The sequence below is a fragment of the Trifolium pratense genome, linkage group LG5, assembly GCF_020283565.1.
Source record: "Trifolium pratense cultivar HEN17-A07 linkage group LG5, ARS_RC_1.1, whole genome shotgun sequence".
In the NCBI taxonomy this organism is placed as follows: Eukaryota; Viridiplantae; Streptophyta; class Magnoliopsida; order Fabales; family Fabaceae; genus Trifolium; species Trifolium pratense.
The window spans coordinates 39087757-39113881 of NC_060063.1; the positions used below are offsets into that span (position 1 = coordinate 39087757).

A 26125-nucleotide genomic window follows, 5' to 3' on the forward strand; every position below is an offset into this window, starting at 1 on the left:
TTTAGCTTTTTCAAAAAAAAAGTATGTTTATTTGATATATATAACTTCATCACTTTACACTATATATAAACATAGAAAGCATTTTTATATACATTCAGGAAACCTAGACATTAAAGAACATGAATAACATTTTTGTCTCAAGTTGGTTTAATCTTCATTCGTCGGTGCCTTTTTCTTATGTTCAACCTCCAGAACATGAATAACATTCTTATCTTAAGTTGAATAACATTTCACATGCGTGTATGTTTAATTTAAGGCTTGTATTATCTTCTCACATTTTGATGTAATTAATTTGGCTAGAGTTGTGCTTTAATGTTCCATTGTTGTTCAAAATATTGTATGGTGTTTTTGTCATCGAAATTTCTTCAAGTCTTCATAGAAGTTGGTTAGAGTTATTCTTACTATGATGTTGGATTTGAACATTTTAATAAAATTCTGGTTATGAAAAAAAATCATACGTGTGTGTTTAACTAATTATTGTGGACTATACTATAGGTGATCAACCATGGAGTTTCAAAGGAGTTGATGGATGATACGATGAATATTTTCAAGGAATTTCATGCAATGTCTAAAGTAGAAAAGATAAGTGAAAGTTCAAAAGATCCAAATGGAAGTTATAAGCTATATACAAGTCGTGAGATCAATAACAAAGACTGCATTCAATATTGGAGAGACACATTAAGACAAAGATTTCATACAAGTGGTGAATTTATGGAGTTTTGGCCACAAAAACCTACAAGATAACGATAAAATCATACGTGTGTGTTTAATTAATTATTGTGGACTATACTATAGGTGATCAACCATGGAGTTTCAAAGGAGTTGATGGATGATACGATGAATATTTTCAAGGAATTTCATGCAATGTCTAAAGTAGAAAAGATAAGTGAAAGTTCAAAAGATCCAAATGGAAGTTATAAGCTATATACAAGTCGTGAGATTAATAACAAAGACTGCATTCAATATTGGAGAGACACATTAAGACAAAGATTTCATACAAGTGGTGAATTTATGGAGTTTTGGCCACAAAAACCTACAAGATAACGATAAAATACACAAACTCCTTGAGGTCTTGGTCAATTTTTAATTGAATAAACAAAATCAAACTTTGATTAAATAAACATATGTGGTTATTTGTTCATATAAAAATTGACCAAGACCTCAAGGAGTTTGTGTATTTTACCGGTATCTTGTAGGCTTTTGTGGCCAAAACTCCATAAACTCACCACTTGTATGCAATCTTTGGCTTAATGTGTTAATGTGTCTCTCCAATATTGAATACAGTTTTTGTTATTAATCTCACGACTTGTATATAGCTTATAACTACCATTTGGATCCTTTGAACTTTCACTTATCTTTTCTACTTCAGACATTGCATGAAATTCCTTGAAAATATCCATCGTATCATCCATCAACTCCTTTGAAACTCCATGGTTGATCACCTATAGTATAGTCCACAATAATTAATTAAACACACATATGAGCATCTATATTAGCTAATGACTGCTCATATGTAGAACCATGAACATTGCCACAAATAAAACTAAATTTCTAAACATGCCTCAAGTATGAGCAAACCCTACAAAACAAAATACAACTCCAATTCTAAGGTTTAACGATCTTCAAGATTGAAAGTGCATTAATTGGGGTTAGCTTAGAGTGGCAGAAGCTTTGCCACACTTCCATCTTCTCTTCCACTTCTCCCACATTCTTAATGATTGTCTCATACACTGAAGTTGCAATACTTCTTGCTGCTTCTCTTGCCTCTGGAAGTCTATCATTCACTAAATCAGCTGCAACTTCTATCAACCTTTCCATTCCAAACTCCTCCATTTCCTCAATTCCCTGCTACCATATGATAATACCCTTTAGTAATAACATATACACACACAAAAAATACCAATATTTATACAATAAAGAATTAAACAGTATTTTAGTCCCCGGAAAAATTTCCTTCGAAGTTTAGTTCTAAAATAGTTTTTGTGTTGGCATTGAAGAAACACTGCTTCATGTGATGCGTGACTGTTCGGTGGCTTATGATATTTGGAAGCACCTAGTTCCATTAAGGGGGAGATTGGAGTGTCTTACTTATGATTATCATGATTGGGTTGTTTGCAATTTGAAAGCTATTGTCACAGTAGCTGATAGTGTGGAATGGAAAGTGGTGTCGGCTACTACATGTTATTACTTATGGAGGTATAGAAATAGACTCAAGTTTGATGCAAATTTTGTGAGACTTCTTCACACACATATAGAGATCATGAAGTATGTGGATTATTACTATAAAGCTAAACCAACATCAGACGTGGCTTTGAAGGAATCAAGAAGACGTGCTGGAAAGCACCTCAGCGGGATTGGATATGTCTCAATACAGATGGTGCCTTATCATGCGGTGTGGCTGGATGTGGTGGTGTCTTCCGAGATTCTAGTGGTGTATGGAAAGGAGGCTTTGCGAAAAATATTGGGAGAACTACTGCTTATTTGGCAGAGCTTTGGGGAGTGTATGAAGGTTTGTGTTTAGCTGGGCGACAAGGTTACACAAACATCGAGTTGCAGGTTGATTCATCGGTGTTGGTGAGTGGTCTTGAGGGTGTAGAAGTTGGTAATGCTCATGGTCGCATTTTGATAAGTAGAATTTGTCGTCTAATCCAAATGAATTGGAATGTTCGAGTTTCTCATGTATATCAGGAAGCAAATAAAGGTTGCGGATGCTATAGCTTCTTCATTGGGATGTGAGATGCAAGGTTTCTCTTACTTTGATGCGCCTCCGACTAGTTTAGAGCAGTTGTGCTTAGATGATGTAATGAGAGTTTCTACTCCTCGTGTTATATTCATGTAATTTTGTTTTTCTTGGGCTTTGCCCCTCTCTTTATGCAAAAAAGAAAAATAGTTTTTGTCGCCTAAATTCCCGTATAGGCATATGCGGCTAACAGAAATCTGCGTGACAGTGGACTAAAAGTCAAGAAATCATTTATAGTGACTAAAAAACAGTGAAGCACATACACTCCTTGGGTTAGGCGTGTCCCGGCGTCGGACACGCATTGGTGTCGGACATTATTATCGGTGTCGACTTGTCAGTGTTTGTGTCGTGTCCGGTGTCCATGTTTCATAGCTAAAAATGGAGTTTATGAATTTTATAGGAACTAAAAGCATTATTAAATGACAGTGGCAAACTTTACCATCTTGGAGACACATCTGGATAGAGAAACAACAGCTTTAGCCCTGATCCTAAGGTTGGTGTGACTCACAGATACCCTTAGTTTTAGAAGCAATGGAAGAGGTGTCATGGAACCAACCATTGATCCAAGTGCCTTCTCAGCTTCTTCGCACACAAACTTTTTATCCTGAGAAGCTTTCAGAAGCAGCTGCAATAGCTGTTGAAATTCAACCAAAACAACACAATTCAACCCTTTAATCACTACACCAAAACACCGTCAGAACAAATTCTCAGATTTTATATTGGGCCTAACTCATCCCTACAAAACCGGCTTGTAAGGTGAGGGTTGCCTAAGCTATATAAACGCTACACAGGCCATATCTCTTAGCAATGTGGGACTAAATCCACCCCTTCACACCCAACACAATGAAGGTGTTGGAGGCAGCAATGAAGGCAACCCAAATGCCGCAATTAGGCAGATGGGGGCGGACCGCAATGAAGGCGGAATATCCAACACACCCCCTCACGCTCGGGCCAAATGGGCCTGAAGCGTGGACGATGCGGGAAGCCCAACAATAGATCAAGGATAGGCTCTGATACCATGTCAGATTTTATATTGGGCCTAACTCATCCTTACAAAACCGGCTTGTAAGGTGAGGGTTGCCCAAGCTATATAAACGTTACAGAGGCCATATCTCTTAGCAATGTGGGACTAAATCCACCCCTTCACACCCAACACAATGAAGGTGTTGGAGGCTGCAATGAAGGCAACCCAAATGCCGCAATTAGGCAGATGGGGGCGGACCGCAATGAAGGCGGAATATCCAACACAAATGTTTTAAAAAACCGAACCGAACATTAGAAATTGAGAACCATAAATACAGAACTCAAGACATCTCTGTTTATCGCAGAAATTCATGGAAGGACAAGTAAAGGACATAGAAATTGAGACCATTGTGACTAGCAAAAGAAACAAGAAAGATATTTTTAACTCAAGCCAAAATGGAAAATGCAACAAATGAAAAACCAACCTGCATTGGCAGGAATAGTCCATGGAGTGGTGGCCCAAATGGCCAAACACAAATTTGGAAATTCTTGTAGAAGGTCACTCGGCCTTACAGGAGCACTTGCAACTCTGAAAATGGCATATATGCTTTTTGAAACATGACCTTCAGGGTACTACACATAAACCAATTAGGCAGTAAATAAATACTCAAACATCCAATAAATCAGGTTTTAGAAATATTTAAAGTTAATCATTTATGTATTGAGAGAGGAAAAACAATACTCAGAATGATAATTATATACTGTTACAAACAACAAGGCATTGACCCCTATTTATAATAGTGGCAAGCTCTTGATCCTAATTAAATAAGGAAACAAATTTCTGATATATAATGATATGTAGAAACCAATCTTGAGAGGTTATTTAGATTATCACAAATTAAGCTAAGAAACAATCAAGATATTATAAAATATTTTCTATCTATTGTAACACGAGAGAAGATTGCAAGAATTCACATGCACAGAATCACACAAAACTTGTGTGTGCAAGCTTAGGTGGCCACAAAGGTAAGGCAAGAATTGTACGCCTTCCGCTCACACTCTACAACACCAGGTTGAATAGTACACTAACACTAGACAACAGGTTCAACATGATGATACATCAATTTACCTCCAACTCAGCTTCAGCAAGTGCTGTCCGTGACGAGGGACTCCAGTGAACAGGTTTCCTCCCTCGGTAGATATAACCTTTCAAAGCCATCTGGCCAAATACTTCGATCTAGAAAAGCATATATGAGGCAAGTTACGAGGACTATATAATAACTAGTATGATTTAGAGTCATGTGCAGATAAAAATTTCATTACTAAAACAGTCTGCACAATCTAACTAGGTCTTGACAGAATTGAGGTCCTTTCTCAAAGAAAAATAATCTAAATTGTGAAAGTAAATCCCTAAACTCTAATATCTATAATACAGCATGAGTAGGAGGACATCTAAAGTTCTGAATTCTGTGTCCGGTTAATAAATCCATAAGAGTAAACGAGAAAGGCTGTACCAGCTACCTGGGCAGCTTCATATTCCGGATCTAGAGTAAGATAGGGATTATTCCAGTCGGCCCATACTCCAAAGCGCTGCAGACATTTATTAACATGTTAAGATACATTTAACCAAAAAATAAAAAACATGTATAAGGTTGAAACAAATCCCAACAATCGAAATTGTGTTGTAAACTGTAAGAAATCTGTAAAAGTCCTGAAACTAGTGCAATAATACATATAATTCATAGAGCAAAAGTGCAAACAAAGAAGGGACCTTAAAATATGACATCTGATTTTTAACAGTGTCTTTGGCAAATTTAGCAGCCTTTGCTCTTAATTTCAATGGTGTAAGATTGTTTCTAGCCTCCTTATCCAGTGACTGCAAAACTGAAATGATTCAACAACCATATTGCTCAGAGAATGTAATAGATACAAGCTGAAATGCAATATACGTGTGAAGTTGTAGTTTAACCAAATGAAATAAAAGGGAGCAGAAACTGCAGAGCATAAGGGAAGTTGAGAATTTTCAATTTTCGACATTATATCATTTGCGTCTATTCAAAACAGAATAAATCCCTCTCTATATGGAAGCATCATCACAATACTGTTATTAAACAGAACCACAAAATAGAGCCAGCCATCATCACAATGCTAATAAGAAAAATAACTCTTGCCTTTTAATTCAATTGGTAGGCCATGACAATCCCATCCAGGCACAAAATGAACTTTATAGTTTTGAAGGAGCTGAGCTGCCCACAAAAATAAATAAATAATAGAGTTATCAGCAATGGAAGTGCATTAGCATAAAAAATATATCATTAGAGCACACATGATGTGCCAAATGCCAACAGACTTAAAACAAAAATATGTGTTGTATCAAATGTTATAGCAATAAACTGAAAATCTATGTTCAGAGGAAGGAAAAGATACCTTATAACGATTTATAATATCCTTCAAAGTTTTATTTAACGCATGGCCAATGTGAAGATCACCATTGGCATAAGGAGGGCGCATCATGAAGAATGAAATTACCCTGACCAAGTCATTGAAGCATATTAGTTAACTCCTAATAATTACCAGGGGAAGGAAATCTAAGGGGAAGACCAGAGCTTACTCTGCTATTTTTGTCAGCTACTCTTTTAAATACTTGATTATCTTCCCATATTTTCTGAATTTCAGGTTCCCTTACCGAAGAATTTGCTCTCATAGCAAATGCTGTCTTGGGAAGATCAACTGTGTGCTTGTATTTACCCTCATCTTGCTTGATTCCTAAAGTTAAGGCAGGTTATGTAACGAACCATGGAAATGCATATTTACTCTCTTACTTAAATTAACATAATAAGAAATGATGTGTTTAAAAAACTTATATTTGTGGAATAGCAAATACCCTACCTTCTGCAGCTTTTTTTCCAGCCATAACAGGCCCCCTTGATCTTCGCTTTGAAGAACAGACATCATCCTTTGAATGAGTACAATAGTTTGAAAACTTTGAGAGCGGTACTACTTTAGCTGATGAGATTCCTCGGGAATAATAGGAACCAATGGAATTCGTTCTCATGAAGAATAAACAAGCATTTCTTGACAGCACCTGAATACATTAAAACAACAACTATCAAGCTTTTCGGTTACATATATCAGTCATTCAATGCAATATAGTCCTTTTCATCACACTTAAAAGCTTTATTGAAAATGCTAAGCGTGTGTTTGGTTCTGCGGCGGAGAGAATTGATTTTGGCAGAATTGATTCTGTAAAATTGATTCTGTCCAAAATTGATTTTAAGCTGAAGTGGTTTATGTTTGGATATATTCATGAAAAAGTGAGTTGAACAAAAAATTTGAGTGTAAAAATCAATTCTAGAATCAGAAGCTACGATTTCTAGCTTTAAGTAGAATCAATTCTGGAGGCAGAATCAATTCTACTTTTGAGAAACCAAACAAGTCAGAATCAATTCTACACGTCCAGAATCAATTCTGGATGCTCCAGAATTGAAACCAAACATACACTAAGTTAATAAACGTTCCTAACAAGATTAGAACAATGCCTTTCTGTTTTCTAAAATTTGAGTTAATTTTACTTGTTAACTAGGCCTTTGTTTGCGAGTTCGTTTTTGTAGGGTTTTGAAACGGATGGTTTGGGAAGGTTAAGTCTATATTTTTTATATATAGTTACTATTTTAAAATAATTGAAAGAAGAACATGATAATGATTATATAATACTTCAATCACACTTAAATCATTTTAAAAAACATTGTATAGTGTTCTTAATTATAAAAAAGAAAAATAAATCTTTCCCTCCCCTCCAAAAACTAACTCGCAAACAAAGCCTAGGAGAAAAGAGACTATTGAAGTAAACAATTGTCTATATTTCCACATACAATAAAAATGCATAATCTTTAGTTAACATCTATTCTCTCTATCACATTGATTCACTTCAAGAGTCTCTCACCATTTTATTAGCAAGTTAAAATAAACAATACATATTTTAAAAAAGGAAAACAAAAAAAAATTGGGTTCAGTTGTGCAATAAAAAATAAAAACAGAAAACAAACTCTTACATTCTTCTGGACAAACAGAAATACCAAGGATAAAATTTTATAAACAGAATATAGCAAATAAAACTTACTTTAACTAAAAACCACAACAACAAGGTGAATAAAAAACAATTTTCTGTGTGACAATTTATCGAACACATAATCTGCAACAACCCAAAAGTTCACACAGCATTTTTCTAACATATATCAAAGTGACCCATTATGAGAAAAAGTGTTAACTAATCGAATTCAGAGAAAATAGCTCAAATTTGAATAGAATTATTGATAGAATGGAATAGCATGGTTTGAATAGAAAAGAATATATAGATAGCATACATACCCTGTAAGAAGAGGTTTGCTTGAAGAGAGTGAAAGTGGTTTCCATTTGAGTGATGACAATTGAGAGGTCAAAAACGGCATCAACATCTCATTGCTGCTTCACTTCACAAACCTCAACCCAACCTGTCTGTGTGCGAGGGAAACATATAACATGCATATGGATAAATCGAACTCTCATTTTATTTTATTTTATTTTGACACATTTTACTTTTATTTATTATTTTTGTCTTTTATTCGAATTTGTCAAAAAAAAAAAAACTTTCTTTTATTTGATTTATTATTTTTTGAAAAAAAAAATTATGATTTTTTTTTTAACTAACCTAGGGTGGGAAAGCTGACCAAAAACCTTTTTAAGCATGTTTATTTGATATATATAACTTCATGACTTTACACTATATATAAACATAGAAAGCATTTTTATATACATTCAGGGAACCTAGGCATTAAAGAACATGAATAACATTTTTGTCTCAAGTTGGTTTAATCTTCATTCGTCGATGCCTTTATCTTATGTTCAACCTCCGGAACATGAATAACATTCTTGTCTTAAGTTGAATAACATTTCACATGCGTGTATGTTTAATTTAAGGCTTGTATTAGCTTCTCACATTTTGATGTAATTAATTTGGCTAGAGTTGTGCTCTAATGTTCCATTGTTGTTCAAAACATTGTATGGTGTTTTTGTCATCGAAATTTCTTCAACTCTTCATAGAAGTTGGTTAGAATTATTCTTACTATGATGTTGGATTTGAACAGTTTAATAAAATTCTGGTTATGAAAAAAAAATCATATGTGTGTGTTTAATTAATTATTGTGGACTATACTATAGGTGATCAACCATGGAGTTTCAAAGGAGTTGATGGATGATACGATGAATATTTTCAAGTAATTTCATGCAATGTCTGAAGTAAAAAAGATAAGTGAAAGTTCAAAGGATCCAAATGGAAGTTATAAGCTATATATAAGTTGTGAGATTAATAACAAAGACTGCATTCAATATTGGAGAGACACATTAGACAAAGATTGCATACAAGTGGTGAATTTATGGAGTTTTGGCCACAAAAACCTACAAGATATCGGTAAAATACACAAACTCCTTGAGGTCTTGGTCAATTTTTAATTGAATATACAAAATCAAACTTTGATTAAATAAACATACGTGGTTATTTGTTCATTTAAAAACATTGATTAAATGAACAAATAACCTATCAACATTGATTTCGGTTCTCTCTAACTCAGTATAAGATGAGAGAAATAAACTTATACTACAGTATAAATTTTTTTTAATTGAATGAACAAATAAACTTATACAGAGAACCGAAATCTAAATTTCAAATCTAAATTTCTTTATTAAATGAACATATGTGGTTTATGTAGTTTTGGGGAAATATTGTACCAGTTTGTACTGCTATCCTTGTTTTGAGCAGGTCTGCTTTGAAATAGATGTTCAAGGCCTGTGTAATTGGTGTATGTAACAGTGAATCTAATAAATTTTGCTTTTTCAATATAAAAATATAAAAGCAAATGTAACTACAACATCAAACAAAATGAAATCTTATTAGCTAATGACTGCTCATGTAGAACCATGAACATTGCCACAAATAAAACTAAATTTCTCAACATGCCAAAAGTATGAGCAAACCCTACAAAACAAAATACTCCTATAATTCTAAGGTTTAACAATCTTCAAGATTGAAAGTGCATTAATTGGGGTTAGCTTAGAGTGGCAGAAGCTTTGCCACACTTCCATCTTCTCTTCCACTTCTTCTACATTCATAATGATTGCCTCATACACTGAAGTTGCAATACTTCTTGCTGCTTCTCTTGCCTCTGGAAGTGTATCATTCACTAAATCAGCTGCAACTTCTATCAACTTTTCCATTCCAAACTCCTCCATTTCCTCAATTCCCTGCTACCATATGATAAAACCCTTTAGTAATAACATATACACACACAAAAAAAATACCAATACTTATACAATAAAGAATTAAACAGTATTTTAGTCCCCGGAAAAATTTCCTTTGAAGTTTAGTTCTAACATAGTTTTTGTGTTGGCATTGAAGAAACAATGCTTCATGTGATGCGTGACTGTTCGGTGGCTTATGATATTTGGAAGCACCTAGTTCCATTAAGGGGGAGATTGGAGTTTTTTACTTGTGATTATCATGATTGGGTTGTTAGCATTGGCAGGAATAGTCCATGGAGTGGTGGTCCAAATGGCCAAACACAAATTTGGGAATTCTTGTAGAAGGTCACTCGGCATTACAGGAGCACTTGCAACTCTGAAAATGGCATATATGCTTTTTGAAACATGACCTTCAGGGTACTACACATAAACCAATTAGGCAGTAAATAAATACTCAAGCATCCAATAAATCAGGTTTTAGAAATATTTAAAGTTAATCATTTATGTACTGAGAGAGGAAAAACAATACTCAGAATGATAATTATATACTGTTACAAAGAACAAGGCATTGACCCCTATTTATAATAGTGCCAAGCTCTTGATCCTAATTAAATAAGGAAACAAATTTCTGATATATAATGATATGTAGAAACCAATCATGAGAGGTTATTTAGATTATCATAAATTAAGCTAAGATACAATCAAGATATTATAAAATATTTTCCATCTATTGTAACACGAGAGAATATTGCAAGTATTCACATGCACAGAATCACACAAAACTTGTGTGTGCAAGCTTAGGTGGCCACAAAGGTAAGGCAAGAATTGTACGCCTTCCGCTCACACTATACAACACCAGGTTGAATAGTACACTAACACTAGACAACAGGTTCAACATGATGATAAATCAATTTACCTCCAACTCAGCTTCAGCAAGTGCTGTCTGTGACGAGGGACTCCAGTGAACAGGTTTCCTCCCTCGGTAGATATAGCCTTTCAAAGCCATCTGGCCAAATACTTCGATCTAGAAAAGCGTATATGAGGCAAGTTATGAGGACTATATAATAACTAGTATGATTTAGAGTCATGTGCAAATAAAAATTTCATTACTAAGGCAGTCTGCACAATCTAACTAGGTCTTGACAGAATTGAGGTCCTTTCTCAAAGCAAAATAATCTAAATTGTGAAAGTAAATCCCTAAACTCTAATATCTATAATACAGCATGAGTAGGAGGATTTTTTTCCCAAAATATACCCCTCTCCCTTTCTTATTTCCCGTAATACCCCTCTCTTAATTTTTTTTCCCGTAATACACCTCTGACAGAAGACAAACTTGGTAGCACCATTTGAAATGGCTACATGGCCATGTGATAGCGCCATTTAGAATGGCTACATTGACTGAAATCTGCTTTTTTCTGTCTCCTCTGCACCTGCTGTCTCCTTGACTGCTTTTCTGACATGTAGCCATTTGAAATGGCGCCATTGACCAAGCATAGCACCATTCCAAATGGCGCCATCTCCCTTGTTGTTTTTTCCTATCTGCTGCGCGTGGCTTGCTGCATGGGAGGAGGAATTTGAAATTTTTTGAATGCATGAGATTTGAAAATTTTTTAATGCATGAAATTTTTTTAAGAGATTAGGAAACATTAAATGATATTTTCCATTCCAACATGATTACTGCTAAGGGATGACCTCCCATAAAATTACTGCAAACTTTAGTTGAATTAGCAGTAATATGATTATGATTATGATAATAAATTAGTTGAAATACCTCTGTACCATCAGTTCCTAATCTCTTAAATTAGTTGAAATTTAAATATACATTTAGATTTATTATTATATCATTACGGGTAGCAAATAGAATAATGCATGGGAGGAGGAGATTAGGAATTTTTTTGCAATGATTTTATTTATTTGATGAACAAATATTCGATGAATAAAGAAATTGTTTTTTTTATTTGATGGAAAAAAATTTATTACAAGACGATTATATAAATAAATAATTAATTACAAACAAAACACTAAAATTCCTAATGTCTACGATGTCTACGATGACCTCCGGTGCCACAAAAAATTTCAAATTCCTCCTCCCATGCAGCAAGCCACGCGCAGCAGACAGGAAAAAACAACAAGGGAGATGGCGCCATTTGGAATGGTGCTATGCTTGGTCAATGGCGCCATTTCAAATGGCTACATGTCAGAAAATCAGTCAAGGAGACAGCAGGTGCAGAGGAGACAGAAAAAAGCAGATTTCAGTCAATGTAGCCATTCTAAATGGCGCTATCACATGGCCATGTAGCCATTTCAAATGGTGCTACCAAGTTTGTCTTCTGTCAGAGGTGTATTACGGGAAAAAAAATTGAGAGGGGGGTATTACGGGAAATAAGAGAGGGAGAGGGGTATATTTTGGGAAAAAAATCGAGTAGGAGGACATCTAAAGTTCTGAATTCTGTGTCCGGTTAATAAATCCATAAGAGTAAACGAGAAAGGCTGTACCAGCTACCTGAGCAGCTTCATATTCCGGATCTAGAGTAAGATAGGGATTATTCCAGTCGGCCCATACTCCAAAGCGCTGCAGACATTTATTAACATGTTAAGATACATTTAACCAAAAAATAAAAAACATGTATAAGGTTGAAACAAATCCCAGCAATCGAAATTGTGTTGTAAACTGTAAGAAATCTGTAAAAGTCCTGAAACTAGTGCAATAATACATATAATTCATAGAGCAAAAGTGCAAACAAAGAAGGGACCTTAAAAGATGACATCTGATTTTTAACAGTGTATTTGGCAAACTTAGCAGCCTTTGCTCTTAATTTCAATGGTGTAAGATTGTTTCTAGCCTCCTTATCCAGTGACTGCAAAACTGAAATGATTCAACAACCATATTGCTCAGAGAATGTAATAGATACAAGCTGAAATGCAATATACGTGTGAAGTTGTATTTTAACCAAATGAAATAAAAGGGAGCAGAAACTGCAGAGCATAAGGGAAGTTGAGAATTTTCAATTTTCGACATTATATCATTTGTGTCTATTCAAAACAGAATAAATCCCTCTCTATATGGAAACATCATCACAATACTTTTATTAAACAGAACCACAAAATAGAGCCAGCCATCATCACAATGCTAATAAGAAAAATAACTCTTGCCTTTTAATTCAATTGGTAGGCCATGACAATCACATCCAGGCACAAAATGAACTTTATAGTTTTGAAGGAGCTTCCCACAAAAATAAATAAATAATAGAGTTATCTGCATTGGAAGTGAATTAGCATAAAAAATATATCATTAGAGCACGCATGATGTGCCAAATGCCAACAGACTTAAAACAAAAATACGTGTTGTACAAATGTTATAGCAATAAACTGAAAATCTATGTTCAAAGGAAGGAAAAGATACCTTATAACGATTTATAATATCCTTCAAAATTTTATTTAACGCATGGCCAATGTGAGATCACCATTGGCATAAGGAGGGCCATCATGAAGAATGAAATTACCCTGACCAAGTCATTGAAGCATATTAGTTAACTCCTAATAATTACCAGGGGAAGGAAATCTAAGGGGAAGACCAGAGCTTACTCTGCTATTTTTGTCAGCTACTCTTTTAAATACTTGATTATCTTCCCATATTTTCTGAATTTCAGGCTCCCTACCGAAAAATTTGCTCTCATACCAAATGCTGTCTTGGGAAGATCTACTGTGTGCTTGTATTTACCCTCATCTTGCTTGATTCCTAAAGTTAAGGCAGGTTATGTAACGAACCATGGAAATGCATATTTACTCTAGTTATGAAAAAAAAATCATATATGTGTGTGTTTAATTAATTATTGTGGACTATACTATAGGTGATCAACCATGGAGTTTCAAAAGAGTTGATGGATGATACGATGAATATTTTATTTTCAAGGAATTTCATGCAATGTCTGAAGTAGAAAAGAAAAGTGAAAGTTCAAAGGATCCAAATGGAAGTTATAAGCTATATACAAGTCGAGAGATTAATAACAAATACTGCATTCAATATTGGAGCGACACATTAACACATTAAGACAAAGATTGCCACAAAAGATACCGGTAAAATTCAATAGTGGTGAATTTATGGAGTTTTGGCCACAAAAGCCTACAAGATACCGGTAAAATACACAAACTCCTTCATGTCTTGGTCAATTTTTAATGGAATAAACACAATCAAACTTTGATTAAATAAACATATGTGGTTATTTGTTCATATAAAAACTTTGATTAAATGAACAAATAACCTATCAACTTTGATTTCGGTTCTTTCTAACTCAGTATAAGATGAGAGAAATAAACTTATACTACAGTATAAGAAATTTTTAATTGAATGAACAAATAAACTTATACTGAGTTAGAGAGAACTGAAATCTAAACATATGTGGTTATTTGTTCATATAAAAACTTTGATTAAATGAACAAATAACCTATCAACTTTGATTTCGGTTCTTTCTAACTCAGTATAAGATGAGAGAAATAAACTTATACTACAGTATAAGAAATTTTTAATTGAATGAACAAATAAACTTATACTGAGTTAGAGAGAACCGAAATCTAAATTTCTTTATTAAATGAACATATGTGGTTTAAGTAGTTTTGGGGAAATATTGTACCAGTTTGTACTGCTATCCTTGTTTTGAGCAGGTCTGCTTTGAAATAGATGTTCAAGGCCTGTGTAATTGGTGTATGTAACAGTGAATCTAATAAATTTTGCTTTTTCAATATAAAAATATAAAAGTAAATGTAGCTACAACATCAAACAAAATGAAATCTTATTAGCTAAAGACTGCTCATGTAGAACCATGAACATTGCCACAAATAAAACTAAATTTCAAAACATGCCTCAAGTATGAGCAAACCCTACAAAACAAAATACTCCTATAATTCTAAGGTTTAACAATCTTCAAGATTGAAAGTGCATTAATTGGGGTTAGCTTAGAGTGGCAGAAGCTTTGCCACACTTCCATCTTCTCTTCCACTTCTTCCACATTCTTAATGATTGCCTCATACACTGAAGTTGCAATACTTCTTGCTGCTTCTCTTGCCTCTGGAAGTCTATCATTCACTAAATCAGCTGCAACTTCTATCAACTTTTCCATTCCAAACTCTTCCATTCCCTCAATTCCCTGCTACCATATGATAATACCCTTTAGTAATAACGTATACACACACAAAAAAAATACCAATACTTATACAATAAAGAATTAAACAGTATTTTAGTCCCCGGAAAAATTTCCTTCGAAGTTTAGTTTTTAAATAGTTTTTGTGTTGGCATTGAAGAAACACTGCTTCATGTGATGCGTGACTGTTCGGTGGCTTATGATATTTGGAAGCACCTAGTTCCATTACGGGGGAGATTGGAGTGTTTTACTTGTGATTATCATGATTGGGTTGTTTGCAATTTGAAAGCTATTGTCACAGTAGCTGACAGTGTGGACTGGAAAGTGGTGTGGGCTACTACATGTTATTACTTATGGAGGTGGAGAAATAGACTCAAGTTTGATGCAAATTTTGTGACACCTCTTCATACACATATAGAGATCATGAAGTATGTGGATTATTACTATAAAGCTAAACCAACATCAGACGTGGCTTTGAAGGGATCAAGAAGACGTGCTGGAAAGCACCTCAGCGGAATTGGATATGTCTCAATACAGATGGTGCCTTATCATGCGGTGTGGCTGGATGTGGTGGTGTCTTCCGAGATTCTAGTGGTGCATGGAAAGGAGGCTTTGCGAAAAATATTGGGAGAGCTACTGCTTATTTGGCAGAGCTTTGGGGAGTGTATGAAGTTTTGTGTTTAGCTGGGCGACAAGGTTACACAAACCGAGTTGCAGGTTGATTCATCGGTGTTGGTGAGTGGTCTTGAGGGTGTAGAAGTTGGTAATGCTCATGGTCGCATTTTGATAAGTAGAATTCATCGTCTAATTCAAATGAATTGGAATGTTCGAGTTTCTCATGTATATCAGGAAGCAAATAAGGTTGCGGATGCTATAGCTTCTTCATTGGGATGTGAGATGCAAGGTTTCTCTTACTTTGATGCGCCTCCGACTAGTTTAGAGCAGTTGTGCTTAGATGAGGTAATGGGAGTTTCTACTCCTCGTGTTATATTCATGTAATTTTGTTTTTCTTGGGCTTTGCCCTCTCTTTATGCAAAAAAGAAAAATATTTTTTGTCGCCTAAATTCTTGTATACGCATATGCGGCTAACAGAAATCTGTGTGACAGTGGACTAAAAGTCAAGAAATCATTTATAGTGACTAAAAAACAGTGAAGCACATACACTCCTTGAGTGTGTGTCCCAACGTCGGACACGTATTGGTGTCGAACATTATTATCGGTGTCGACTTGTCGGTGTTTGTGTCGTGTCTGGTGTCCGTGTTTCATAGCTAAAAATGGAGTTTATGAATTTTATAGGAACTAAAAGCATTATTAAATGACAGTGGCAAACTTTACCATCTTGGAGACACATTTGGATAGAGAAACAGCAGCTTTAGCCCTGATCCTAAGGTTGGTGTGACTCACAGATACCCTTAGTTTTAGAAGCAATGGAAGAGGTGTCATGGAACCAACCATTGATCCAAGTGCCTTCTCAGCTTCTTCGCACACAAACTTTTTATCCTGAGAAGCTTTCAGAAGCAGCTGCAATAGCTGTTGAAATTCAACCAAAACAACACAATTCAACCCTTTAATAACTACACCAAAACACCGTCAGAACAAATGTTTTAAAAAACTGAACCGAACATCAGACACGCGAAACCTCCTAGTCATGATTCAACAGCTTAAACAGCTCAAATCGGACAAATCAACGATGAGCCGTTAAAACAATGGAACCATTGTAAAGGCCGGTTCGAGATTCAACTCGGTCTAGTTCGGTTCGATTTTTAAAACACGAAATAGAACACACAAGAGAAAATAGAGTCAAAACAATACCAAGCCATCAAATGCCTCAAAAGTGGAAGGGTCAAACAATTTGTCACCAAAAGCATTGAAAATATCAGAAGCAGCCATAATAGAGGTTTTGCATAAAGCACTACGAGGGTTCTTCATTGACTTCACCACCACCAACAAAATTTTATCCCTAATCACAAAACTTCACATCAGAAACAAAATCCCTAAAAACCCAATTGAACCCATAACAAATATTTCAAAACTTTAACAAAATAAACACAAAAAAATCAACACTTACAAGATGGGTAATAGAAGAGAAGAATTGTACAATGCAAATCTCCTAACATCATTCAACGATTCACAAACCTTGACCCAATTTTTCGAATCCAAATTTCCAATCAAATTCTGTAAAATTTAAAATTTCCAAAACTCAATACCAAAAAAAGAGTAATTTTTTTAATGAAAAGAAAAAAATTGAATTTTTATGCTTACTTGAATCTGAGCTTCAGGATCCGACATGGGTTTAAGGTTGTCGGATGAAATGTAATCAATGGTCGGTTCCGATGGGACTTGATTTTCGTCATTAGAAGAGGTACGAGGTTGTTGTTTTTGAGTTGAAACAACAATTTTAGGTTGTTTTTTGGGTCTTTCTTGGGTTATGGTTGGAAGAGCATTATCAATGGGTCTAAGTGCCATTGTTACAGAATGAATGAATGAAGAAAACGAAGAATCTTTGTTGATTGATCGATGATGTTATGAGAGAATAGTATGGTTTTGTGAGATTTGATTTTGAGTATAAAAATTGTGTTGTAGATTTGAGATGTTATAGAAATGGAAAGAGACGTTAGTGATATAAGTCATATAACGGTAACATTCCTTAGTGGCATGGATGTGAATGAATGAAGGGAAAAACTAAGCAACAAAAAACACCTTTTGTAACTTTTCCTGCTAAACCAGCGTCACATTTGAATTTTGTTTGGAGTTGTTGCAACTTGCAACACGCACATTATGGAAAAAGATTACAACGATGTAACTGCGTTAACACAGTAATTATTATCGACTATAATAAATGGTTAAGATTAAAATTGTGTTTAAACTACACAAATCAATCAGAACCATCCAATTAATTTTGGACGGTCGAAATTATGTACGTGAAGTAGTTACAACAGACAATCCAGATGCCCACATTATACAAAAGAATTTGAATTACATTTTTTTTCTAAACAAAAAACAAACGCTAACACCCACTAAAAATTAGGAACGGCAAAAAGAAAAAAAAAATCAGTCTGGTCTGTCACAACTCATTTTGTCTTTAATATGCAAAAAGTAAGGCGGGGCGGGGTGTGCTAACTAGAGGTAGTGGGTTAAAACTCTCATCTCGTCCTGTTTTATAGCGGACCGGCGGGTTGGTGGACTATCCCATCAATTTTTTAAATTAAAAAGTTAATGAGTTCATCGATTCAAAAAATATTGAAAATATGAGGTTAAAGTCATAAAATTTAGAGTAATTTAATTAAAAGTTATTTTTTCTACTTCATGAGTTAAATATAAAATTAGAGTAATTAAAAACTATTTTTCTATTTCATGAGTTAATTATAAGAGAAACTTTAAAAAAAGTTTGTGAATTATTATACATAAAAAGAAATGGGAAAACTTATTTTTATTACTACCAAGTCCGATGGATTGGGTCAACCCACTCTGCCACCTCTTCTTTTTAGCGGGTTAAATGGGACGGACCAACTACTAGTGGCAGAGTTCAAAATTTTGATCCAACTTGTAAAAAATAACGGATTAAACAGGTCAACCCAACAAATCCAATCTCTTTTATCATCCTTAATAAAAATAGAATATATGGTAATTATTTTTAAAACATAATTACAAAATTAATTTATATGACAAGATGATAAGTTTCCATCACACTACAATGTAAAATTTTACACCGTTATAATTAGTGCACGACAATTAAACTCGTAGTTTAAGTCATTAAGTGATATGATTGTGGAGACGGTGAAAAGAAACATGATTTTGTAATGATATTTTGGTGTTTATGGAGACGACAAAATGACAAGATTTTGGAGCAGCAACAATAGTCGGTTCAAGTGTAAGACCTGAGAATTTTATTTTATATATAGATAAATATTTTGTATCCGCGTTAGAACACTTTAACTTTTATAAAAAAGTGGTTTTAAAAATCTTAATTTGTTGCATTGTAAAAAAAAAAATCTTAATTTGTTGGATGAATTTATGAAGACTAGATATTTCATCCGTGCGATGCACAAGTATTACACTGGTGAATATTGTGGATTTTGTAGTAGCAACACATTTTTTATTTGATTGAATAATACATATATAAACCTATATAATATATCAAATATACTAATGTGAACAAATAATAGCAAAAAGGAAACCAATTATGAATATACAAACAATTAATAGACAAACATGATATGGAGAAAAATCAACAGCATAAATCCATATTATACTTTGGAGAATGTTAACATATGCCCTTAAGGGCACATGTTAAGAGGATAAATGTGGAAAAATTTTATTGAAATTGTAGTGTATTCAATTATCTAAGCATTACATTTTTTGTATTATTAAATGCTATATTTCTATTTTTAGATAGCTTAACATGTGCCCTTAGGACACAAGTTAACATGACCCTTATACTTTTCAAAGAGTAGTATCAACAACAATGAGATGATGAATAGAGAAGAGATAAAATTAAAATAAATACAAAATAAACACAACTTGAGTTTTTCCAAAACAACTCAAAAATGCACGAAAAAGAAATACTCCGTCCGGGTTCATATGTAAGCAACAATAAAAAATTAGAGTCTCAAATATAAACAAAAGTGTACTATAATTATTATATTTATTATCAAGATTCCAACTTTACCCTTTGATTATATTTTCAATTATTATCATTAGCCTATAATCATTACTTTTTTCTGCAGATTCCAAAGTAATGCACAATACTCCTCTTACACATGCATGCCTATTGGTGCATATATTCATGTAGTAATTTAATTAAAAACAAAATATAAGGATAAAATTGGAAATGTATCATTTCTTAAAGGGTGTGCCTTTTTTTTTTTTTTTGCTTAGATACAAGACCAGAGGGAGTAAAATAGAATAAGTTGCCTATGAATTCAAACAAAAGGTTAAATAGGTTAATTGTTCTTCAAAAGGAATAGTCTCCTTTATGACATAATATTAAATAAATTTAATTTCTCAAAGTATAGAAGTAATAATCTATAAAAAAAATTAACTAAACATCAAGTGATTCATTTGATTCACAACTTATTATGTTCTTCCAATTTATCCCTGAAAATTCTTCTTGTTTTCATCTTAACCTTCTTCATAACTCATTGTCAATTTCAAAACTATTGAAGTGACCCTCCATCTATAGAGTCATAAAATAATGAAATTGAAAGAATAAAATTACTCTCATTTGAAGTTAGATAACTTATAAGACACTTAAAAATAATGTACTCAGTAACCTGTAGCAGTTACCTCCCTTTTTTGCACTGGTAGTAGTTGTCCACTCCTTACACTTAGCTAAAACGCTTAGAAAAAAAATTCTGCAATAAAAAATAGTCTCCAATGCAAAAACTTTGTTTCAAACAAAACATCCAAGTTGAAATCAACAAATACATCGAAAACCACAGATTTATCAAAAACAATAAATAACTCAAAATTACAAATTAACCACTAAATAGAATACAAATCCGATCTAAGACTTGAGAATTTTTCCCAATGTAATGTTGGAATTATGGTGTGAGTAATCCAACACTAAATCCACGAATTTATTGAACGCCAATTAAACTATATTATATATATATATATATATATATATATATATATATATATATATATATATATATATATATATATATATATATATATATATATATATATATATATATATATATATATATATATATATAGAGTCAGGATCCGTTGACACCAACTAGTTTGACACCAAATGTTACACCTCTCAATAACGTTTTAACCGATATAAATTTTATAAAATCCACCGTTGGATTGAAAGTTTACATCATATAGATCATTTGTGTAAAATTTCAAATAAATCCAAAATCATTTGATATGTTATTGAGATACATCAAAATTAACGGTTTTTGTATTTTTTTAAATGCCGTTAATCTTTATGTGTCTCAATAGCATATCAAATGATTTTGGATTTGTCTGAAATTTTACACAAATGATCTATATGATGTAAACTTTCAATCCAACGGTGGATTTTATGAAATTTATATCGGTTAAAACGTTATTGAGAGGTGTAACATTTGGTGTCAAACTAGTTGGTGTCAACGGATCCTGACTCATATATATATATATATATATATATATATATATATATATATATATATCACTTAAAAATTAAAAAAAAAAAGAGTGGAAAATTCAAATTCCAAAAACTTACATTGGTTGGGATGCAAAAAGAATATCTCTCAACCAGTGTTTTAAAAACCGGACCGGACCGCCCGATTGAACGGGAACCGGAGATAAACTGGTCTGGTCTGGTTATTGGACCGGACATGCTAATGAACCGATGAAAATCGGAATGAACCGAAAAAACCGGCGAACCGGCGATTTTTTGAACCGACCGATTTATTTGCAGGCAGATTTTTTTAAATTTTTTTTATGCTTTTTTTTTACGCTTAATTTTTTTTTAAGCTTTTTTTCTTTCTTTTTTTACGCTTTTTATTTCTTTTATTTTTTGTTACAGTAAACAACACATGCAGAACAGATGAAATTGTTTTGAAACAAATAAATTTCACTTGATATCCAAAGCACAACAAGAAGTAACATTGTATAGGGCAAAACTAATAACAATAGAAAAGAAACAAATGTTTGCTCAAAATTATTAACTCATTTGAATATTCTAAGAAGAAAGTACCAATATCATCCCATGAACTGAAATCCATATATCAATCACCGAAAAAGTCTAACCTTGGCTAACAAAATTAATATTAGGCATGTTTGAAAGAAGAAGAAAAATAGTAATATGAGAGAGAGAGAGAGAGAGAGAGAGAGAGAGAGAGAGAAAAAGAAGAAAGAAAAGAAAGAACAAAGGTCTGACTAAATAGTGAGGAGAAAAGAATCAAAGAAAAAATAGAAAAAAGAAAGAAAAAGCGTAACAGATGGAGGAAGAGAGAAGATAGAGCGGATGTGCAGGTAGGTTGTGTAATAGGAGTAATGAAATTTCAATTTCAGGGTTATAACTTTTATTTGGGTTTTTGGGTCAACAAAACTAGGTAAATTAATAGACCAAAGTATTATGAACAGACTACTTTTCTTTTTAACCAAATAAAAAAAATTCAAGTATATTTGACATACAATTTTTTTTGGGTAAGATATACAATTATTATTTATTCTTTTAAAACCTATAAACATAATTTATTTGTATATGACATTCTTTACATAGAAGTTTATTTATTATTATTAGTGGTATATATATCCTTGTTTTATAGAATTTATTGCATTCTTTTTATGAAATTTTCAAATTCCCATATTTTTTATACTTTTTTAAAGACTGAGTGATCTGATTCAACCGGTTTAATAACTATATAGTCTTATCATAGAGGCCGGTTAATTCCATCAGTTTAATCTGGTTTGTCATGCGGTTCGACCAATGAACCAGTGACCTAGTGCCCTCGCCGGTTCGATGACCGGTCCGATTTTTAAAACACTGCTCTCAACTATCCGATGTTTCCTGCAAATGCAAAACTTCGAGGGAGTCAACAATGGTTGAATAATGAAGACTATATCCAAACTTGAATCTCCAATAGTAGGGACAACATCAATCTAATTGAAGCCTAAACAAATTAAGAAAACAATTTGTACCCTATAAGTCAAATAAATTAGAATCCTTTTTTACATTGAAATTAGTAACAAATAAAGAAAAATGTCAAAAAGATAAAGCAACATACATCCCAAAAGCAAAGAAACCAGTGAGCAAAAACGACAAAATATTCATGGATGACAGCGAGATAAATGAGGAGGACCGGTGCCTCACATACAATCATATGATATAATAGGTATACTTACTTCATCAAGATGAAATTCAACATAATAAGTTTGATATTTGATCCGACAATAATTAACGTACTTCTCCAAGTCAGTTATTGGATTTGGTTCCAATGATGCTATGTGTTTAATAACAACAACAAAAAAATCATCAATAAATATAAAATAGGGCGAGAATGATTAGTTAGAACATATAAAAGAGAGATGAAAACAATAAAAACATTTTAAACAACGTAGCACAAGTTGAATTTCTCTATTTTGATTATCCATATTGGCAATGAAAATAGAAAACACGTGAAACTTCATCTACGTATTAATTGATGTGTTTTTAATTAATGATTTTTGTTTAATAAAAAAAATGAATATGTATAATACGGAAAAAATCGGGTTTTGTATAAAAAAAGGTTAAAAAAACGCAGTAACATATTTGATTTTGTAGATGAAAAAAAAGTGGTTTTTGTTTTTAGAAAGAAAAATAAAACGTATTAAGTTTTAAAAGTGTGCATTTAAATGATGTTGATTACTTGTTGGTTACAAAATTATTTCAACATAATTGATATGGCTTAGTGGTAAGTTTATAAAGAAATATAACTAAAAGGTCATGAGTTTGAATCCAACTGAGTATTTTTTTAACATTTTAATATGAATTATTAGGGTTAAGATTAAGGTTAAATTAGGTTTAGTTGGAGAAATTACAACTTATATATATATATATACTAGAACATCGACCCGTGCGGTGCACGAGTCTGATTAGCTGTAAGATATATAATGATTAAATAAGATATGATAATTCCAATAATGTAAGGTATATGAAAAAAGTTGAGTAACATTAAACGATAATTCAACAATAATTTTGGATAAATATTCATACAAAGAAAATTATGTTATATTACAGAAGACTTTCTTATAGACCACATTCGAAGTCTTAATCGTATCTTCACCGTCGTTATCGATGATCAATATTTTTAATCCTTTTCTAGAAGTAACTATTGAAATTGCAACATACAACTGACCATGTGAAAACACTGGCGATGGAAGATATATCTCAACATGCTTTAAAGATTGTCCCTGACTCTTATTAATAGTCATCGCAAAAGAAATCATTATAGGAAATTGTCTCCGTTGAAATTTAAAAAGAGAAAATCTAGGTATGAAAACCTGATCACCAATATTGCTTCCTGAAATAACTTTTCCTTCAAGAGCACGTTTTCTCAATCTCGTAATAATAAGTCTTGTTTCATTGCATAATCCTAATTTTTGATTCAAATTTCTTAACAGCATAACTTGAACTCAAACTTTAAGTCTCAACTTGTGATTTGGAATTCCCGACGTAGAAATCGTGTTCAAAAATTCGGGAGTATGAACATCATCCACTGTTTGACCGTCTACATTTTGTGTGAGTGGAGTATCATAACTCAAATATGTTTTTTCTTCACCATAAATTAAATCCAACATATAATCATTTATTGTGTCGACTATTGAATTTTTAGGAGCTAGTATAGCTCTATTTTGGAAATATGTTATATCGTTCATGTTTTGTAAAAGTTGGGGATATGTGCTTTCAACGATAGAAGCAAGAGGATCACCTGAATTTGGAATCAATAAATCTGATGGAATGCCAAGTTCTAAATCGTCGTCGTTGTCATCTCCAATTTCTCCATCGCCAACACCCAAAACTCATTCAGAAAAGAATCTTCTTTGTTCAACGTCTGCACTCGAAGCACCACCGAGAAGCCCCATGTTTTTACTCAATGTTAAAACTTCACAAAAATTCCAAAGAACCGAAGAATTAATAGTAGCATGAACAACTTCTGGGCTTGTACCTTTGGGTATTACTGATAGAATTTGTCTAAAATCTCCGCAAAAAACAACAACTTATCTTCCGAAGGGAATGTGTTTATTTTTTTCATCAACAGAATTTTGAGAATATCTTTTAAAGTTCGATCAACAGCTTCGAAATAGTGTTTGTGCATTGGTGCTTCATCCCATATAATGAGTTTTTTTTTGTATTAATAGTGCCAAAGGGCTTTTAGGTGTTAGATAATAATATTATTAGGGCTTTAAGTATTGGGCTTTATATGTTAGTAGTTTAGTAGTCCATTAGGAATTATTATAAATTATTTTGTAATCCTTATTTTGTTAAGTAATGCTATTATAATATTATTGAAACCCTAGCCGTCACTTTGTGTTTCTCTGAACTTTAACATGGTATCAGAGCATGGTACGATCCGCCATGAATCATTTGTCGCTTCCGCCGTCGAATTCCCAAAATTTGGGACTATGTTTTTTTTGTATTCGTTTGATGCTTGGTTGTATTGAAGAAAAAGAAAGAAAAAAAAAAAGGAGAACGATGTAGGATTGAAAGGTGTTTGAAAAAGGCTATGTATAGATTGGTTGCAGATTGCTCACCATGGACGAGTAGCTGTATAATTTGAAGGCAAATTTATTTTTCCCACTTGGAGACGTTAGTTTGCTTATCCCTACTCACATGAATATGTTTCTTCCTGGGTGCCTAGTGGACCCAATTTCGTCAACAAATCTTATGGTTTTCAGTAGGGGTGGACAACGGGCCGGGTCAGTCGGGTTCGGGCCCAAAACCTCCATCCGGCCCAAACCACGGGTGCTATGGCTAGACCCATTTCGACCCTTTTTTCACTTCGGTTTCTCCGGTTGTGGGTTAGTCGGTTTACGGGTTTCGCGATTCGGGTTTTTCGGGTTTCAAGTCTCACTAATAAATCTAAACTGGGTTTGAGAAAGAAAAAAAAAACGATGGCGACCTTCATACATATCCAGATCTAAACGAATTTGTGATGCATAGCTTGACCTCTCACAGATCTGAACAACAAAAGGTGAATATTAATGAATATCTGCAGTTGCATATTTTTTTATTATGTCGTAAAAGTATTTTCATAAATAAACAAAAATAAAATGAATGAAGATGAGAAGAAAGAATTTTGGTTGTGGTTTGTTAGAGCAAATGATGAAGAAGAAGAAAAGTTTATTATGTGTAAGTTAAAATAAGAAAGAGAGAGAACATTGAGTTTATTTATGCTTCGTAAGTTGAAATAAATTGAAAAGTTAGTATTAATGTTAATTTTCTTACTCACTTTTCTTGTGTACTATGTGTATTTTGTCTTGGAAATAAGTCCAAAAAGGCAAGAGAGTAGGAAAAAAAATTAAATATTGG

General features: G+C 33.2%; 2 protein-coding genes and 2 long non-coding RNA genes across 9 annotated transcripts; all 4 read right to left on the bottom strand.

Moving 5' to 3' along the window:
* Positions 1-640: 640 nt before the first annotated feature.
* LOC123887072 lies at positions 641-1596 on the bottom strand. The gene is made up of 2 exons (XR_006801338.1): positions 1034-1596; positions 641-733 (listed from the first exon to the last, which is right to left on the bottom strand). It is a non-coding gene; the product is annotated as an uncharacterized LOC123887072 (long non-coding RNA).
* A 114-nt stretch (positions 1597-1710) lies between these two features.
* Positions 1711-8235, bottom strand: LOC123887070 (isoleucine--tRNA ligase, chloroplastic/mitochondrial-like). Of its 4 annotated transcripts, XM_045936344.1 has the most exons (7): positions 8072-8235; positions 6593-6788; positions 6315-6469; positions 4833-4940; positions 4189-4336; positions 3180-3374; positions 1723-1848 (listed from the first exon to the last, which is right to left on the bottom strand). In XM_045936344.1, the coding sequence occupies exons 1-6, from the start codon at positions 8114-8116 to the stop codon at positions 3340-3342; spliced, it is 687 nt and encodes a 228-aa protein (XP_045792300.1). In that variant the 5' UTR covers positions 8117-8235; the 3' UTR covers positions 1723-1848; positions 3180-3339. The 4 variants fall into 4 exon arrangements, with proteins under 4 accessions (XP_045792302.1, XP_045792301.1, XP_045792300.1 ...); XM_045936346.1 differs by lacking the exon at positions 3180-3374 and having other exon boundaries at positions 1711-1845; XM_045936345.1 differs by lacking the exon at positions 3180-3374 and having other exon boundaries at positions 1712-1848.
* Positions 8236-9554: 1319 nt separating this feature from the next.
* On the bottom strand, positions 9555-17910 carry LOC123887068 (TOG array regulator of axonemal microtubules protein 2-like). 3 transcript variants are annotated; one of them, XM_045936342.1, is made up of 5 exons: positions 17377-17709; positions 17183-17289; positions 16927-17074; positions 16450-16644; positions 9555-9979 (listed from the first exon to the last, which is right to left on the bottom strand). In XM_045936342.1, the coding sequence occupies exons 1-5, from the start codon at positions 17578-17580 to the stop codon at positions 9740-9742; spliced, it is 894 nt and encodes a 297-aa protein (XP_045792298.1). In that variant the 5' UTR covers positions 17581-17709; the 3' UTR covers positions 9555-9739. The 3 variants fall into 3 exon arrangements, with proteins under 3 accessions (XP_045792298.1, XP_045792299.1, XP_045792297.1); XM_045936343.1 differs by lacking the exon at positions 9555-9979 and adding an exon at positions 14696-15120 and having other exon boundaries at positions 17377-17910; XM_045936341.1 differs by lacking the exon at positions 9555-9979 and adding an exon at positions 14696-15123 and having other exon boundaries at positions 17377-17707.
* LOC123887071 lies at positions 10257-12836 on the bottom strand. The gene is made up of 4 exons (XR_006801337.1): positions 12730-12836; positions 12473-12548; positions 10893-11000; positions 10257-10396 (listed from the first exon to the last, which is right to left on the bottom strand). It is a non-coding gene; the product is annotated as an uncharacterized LOC123887071 (long non-coding RNA).
* Positions 17911-26125: the final 8215 nt, after the last annotated feature.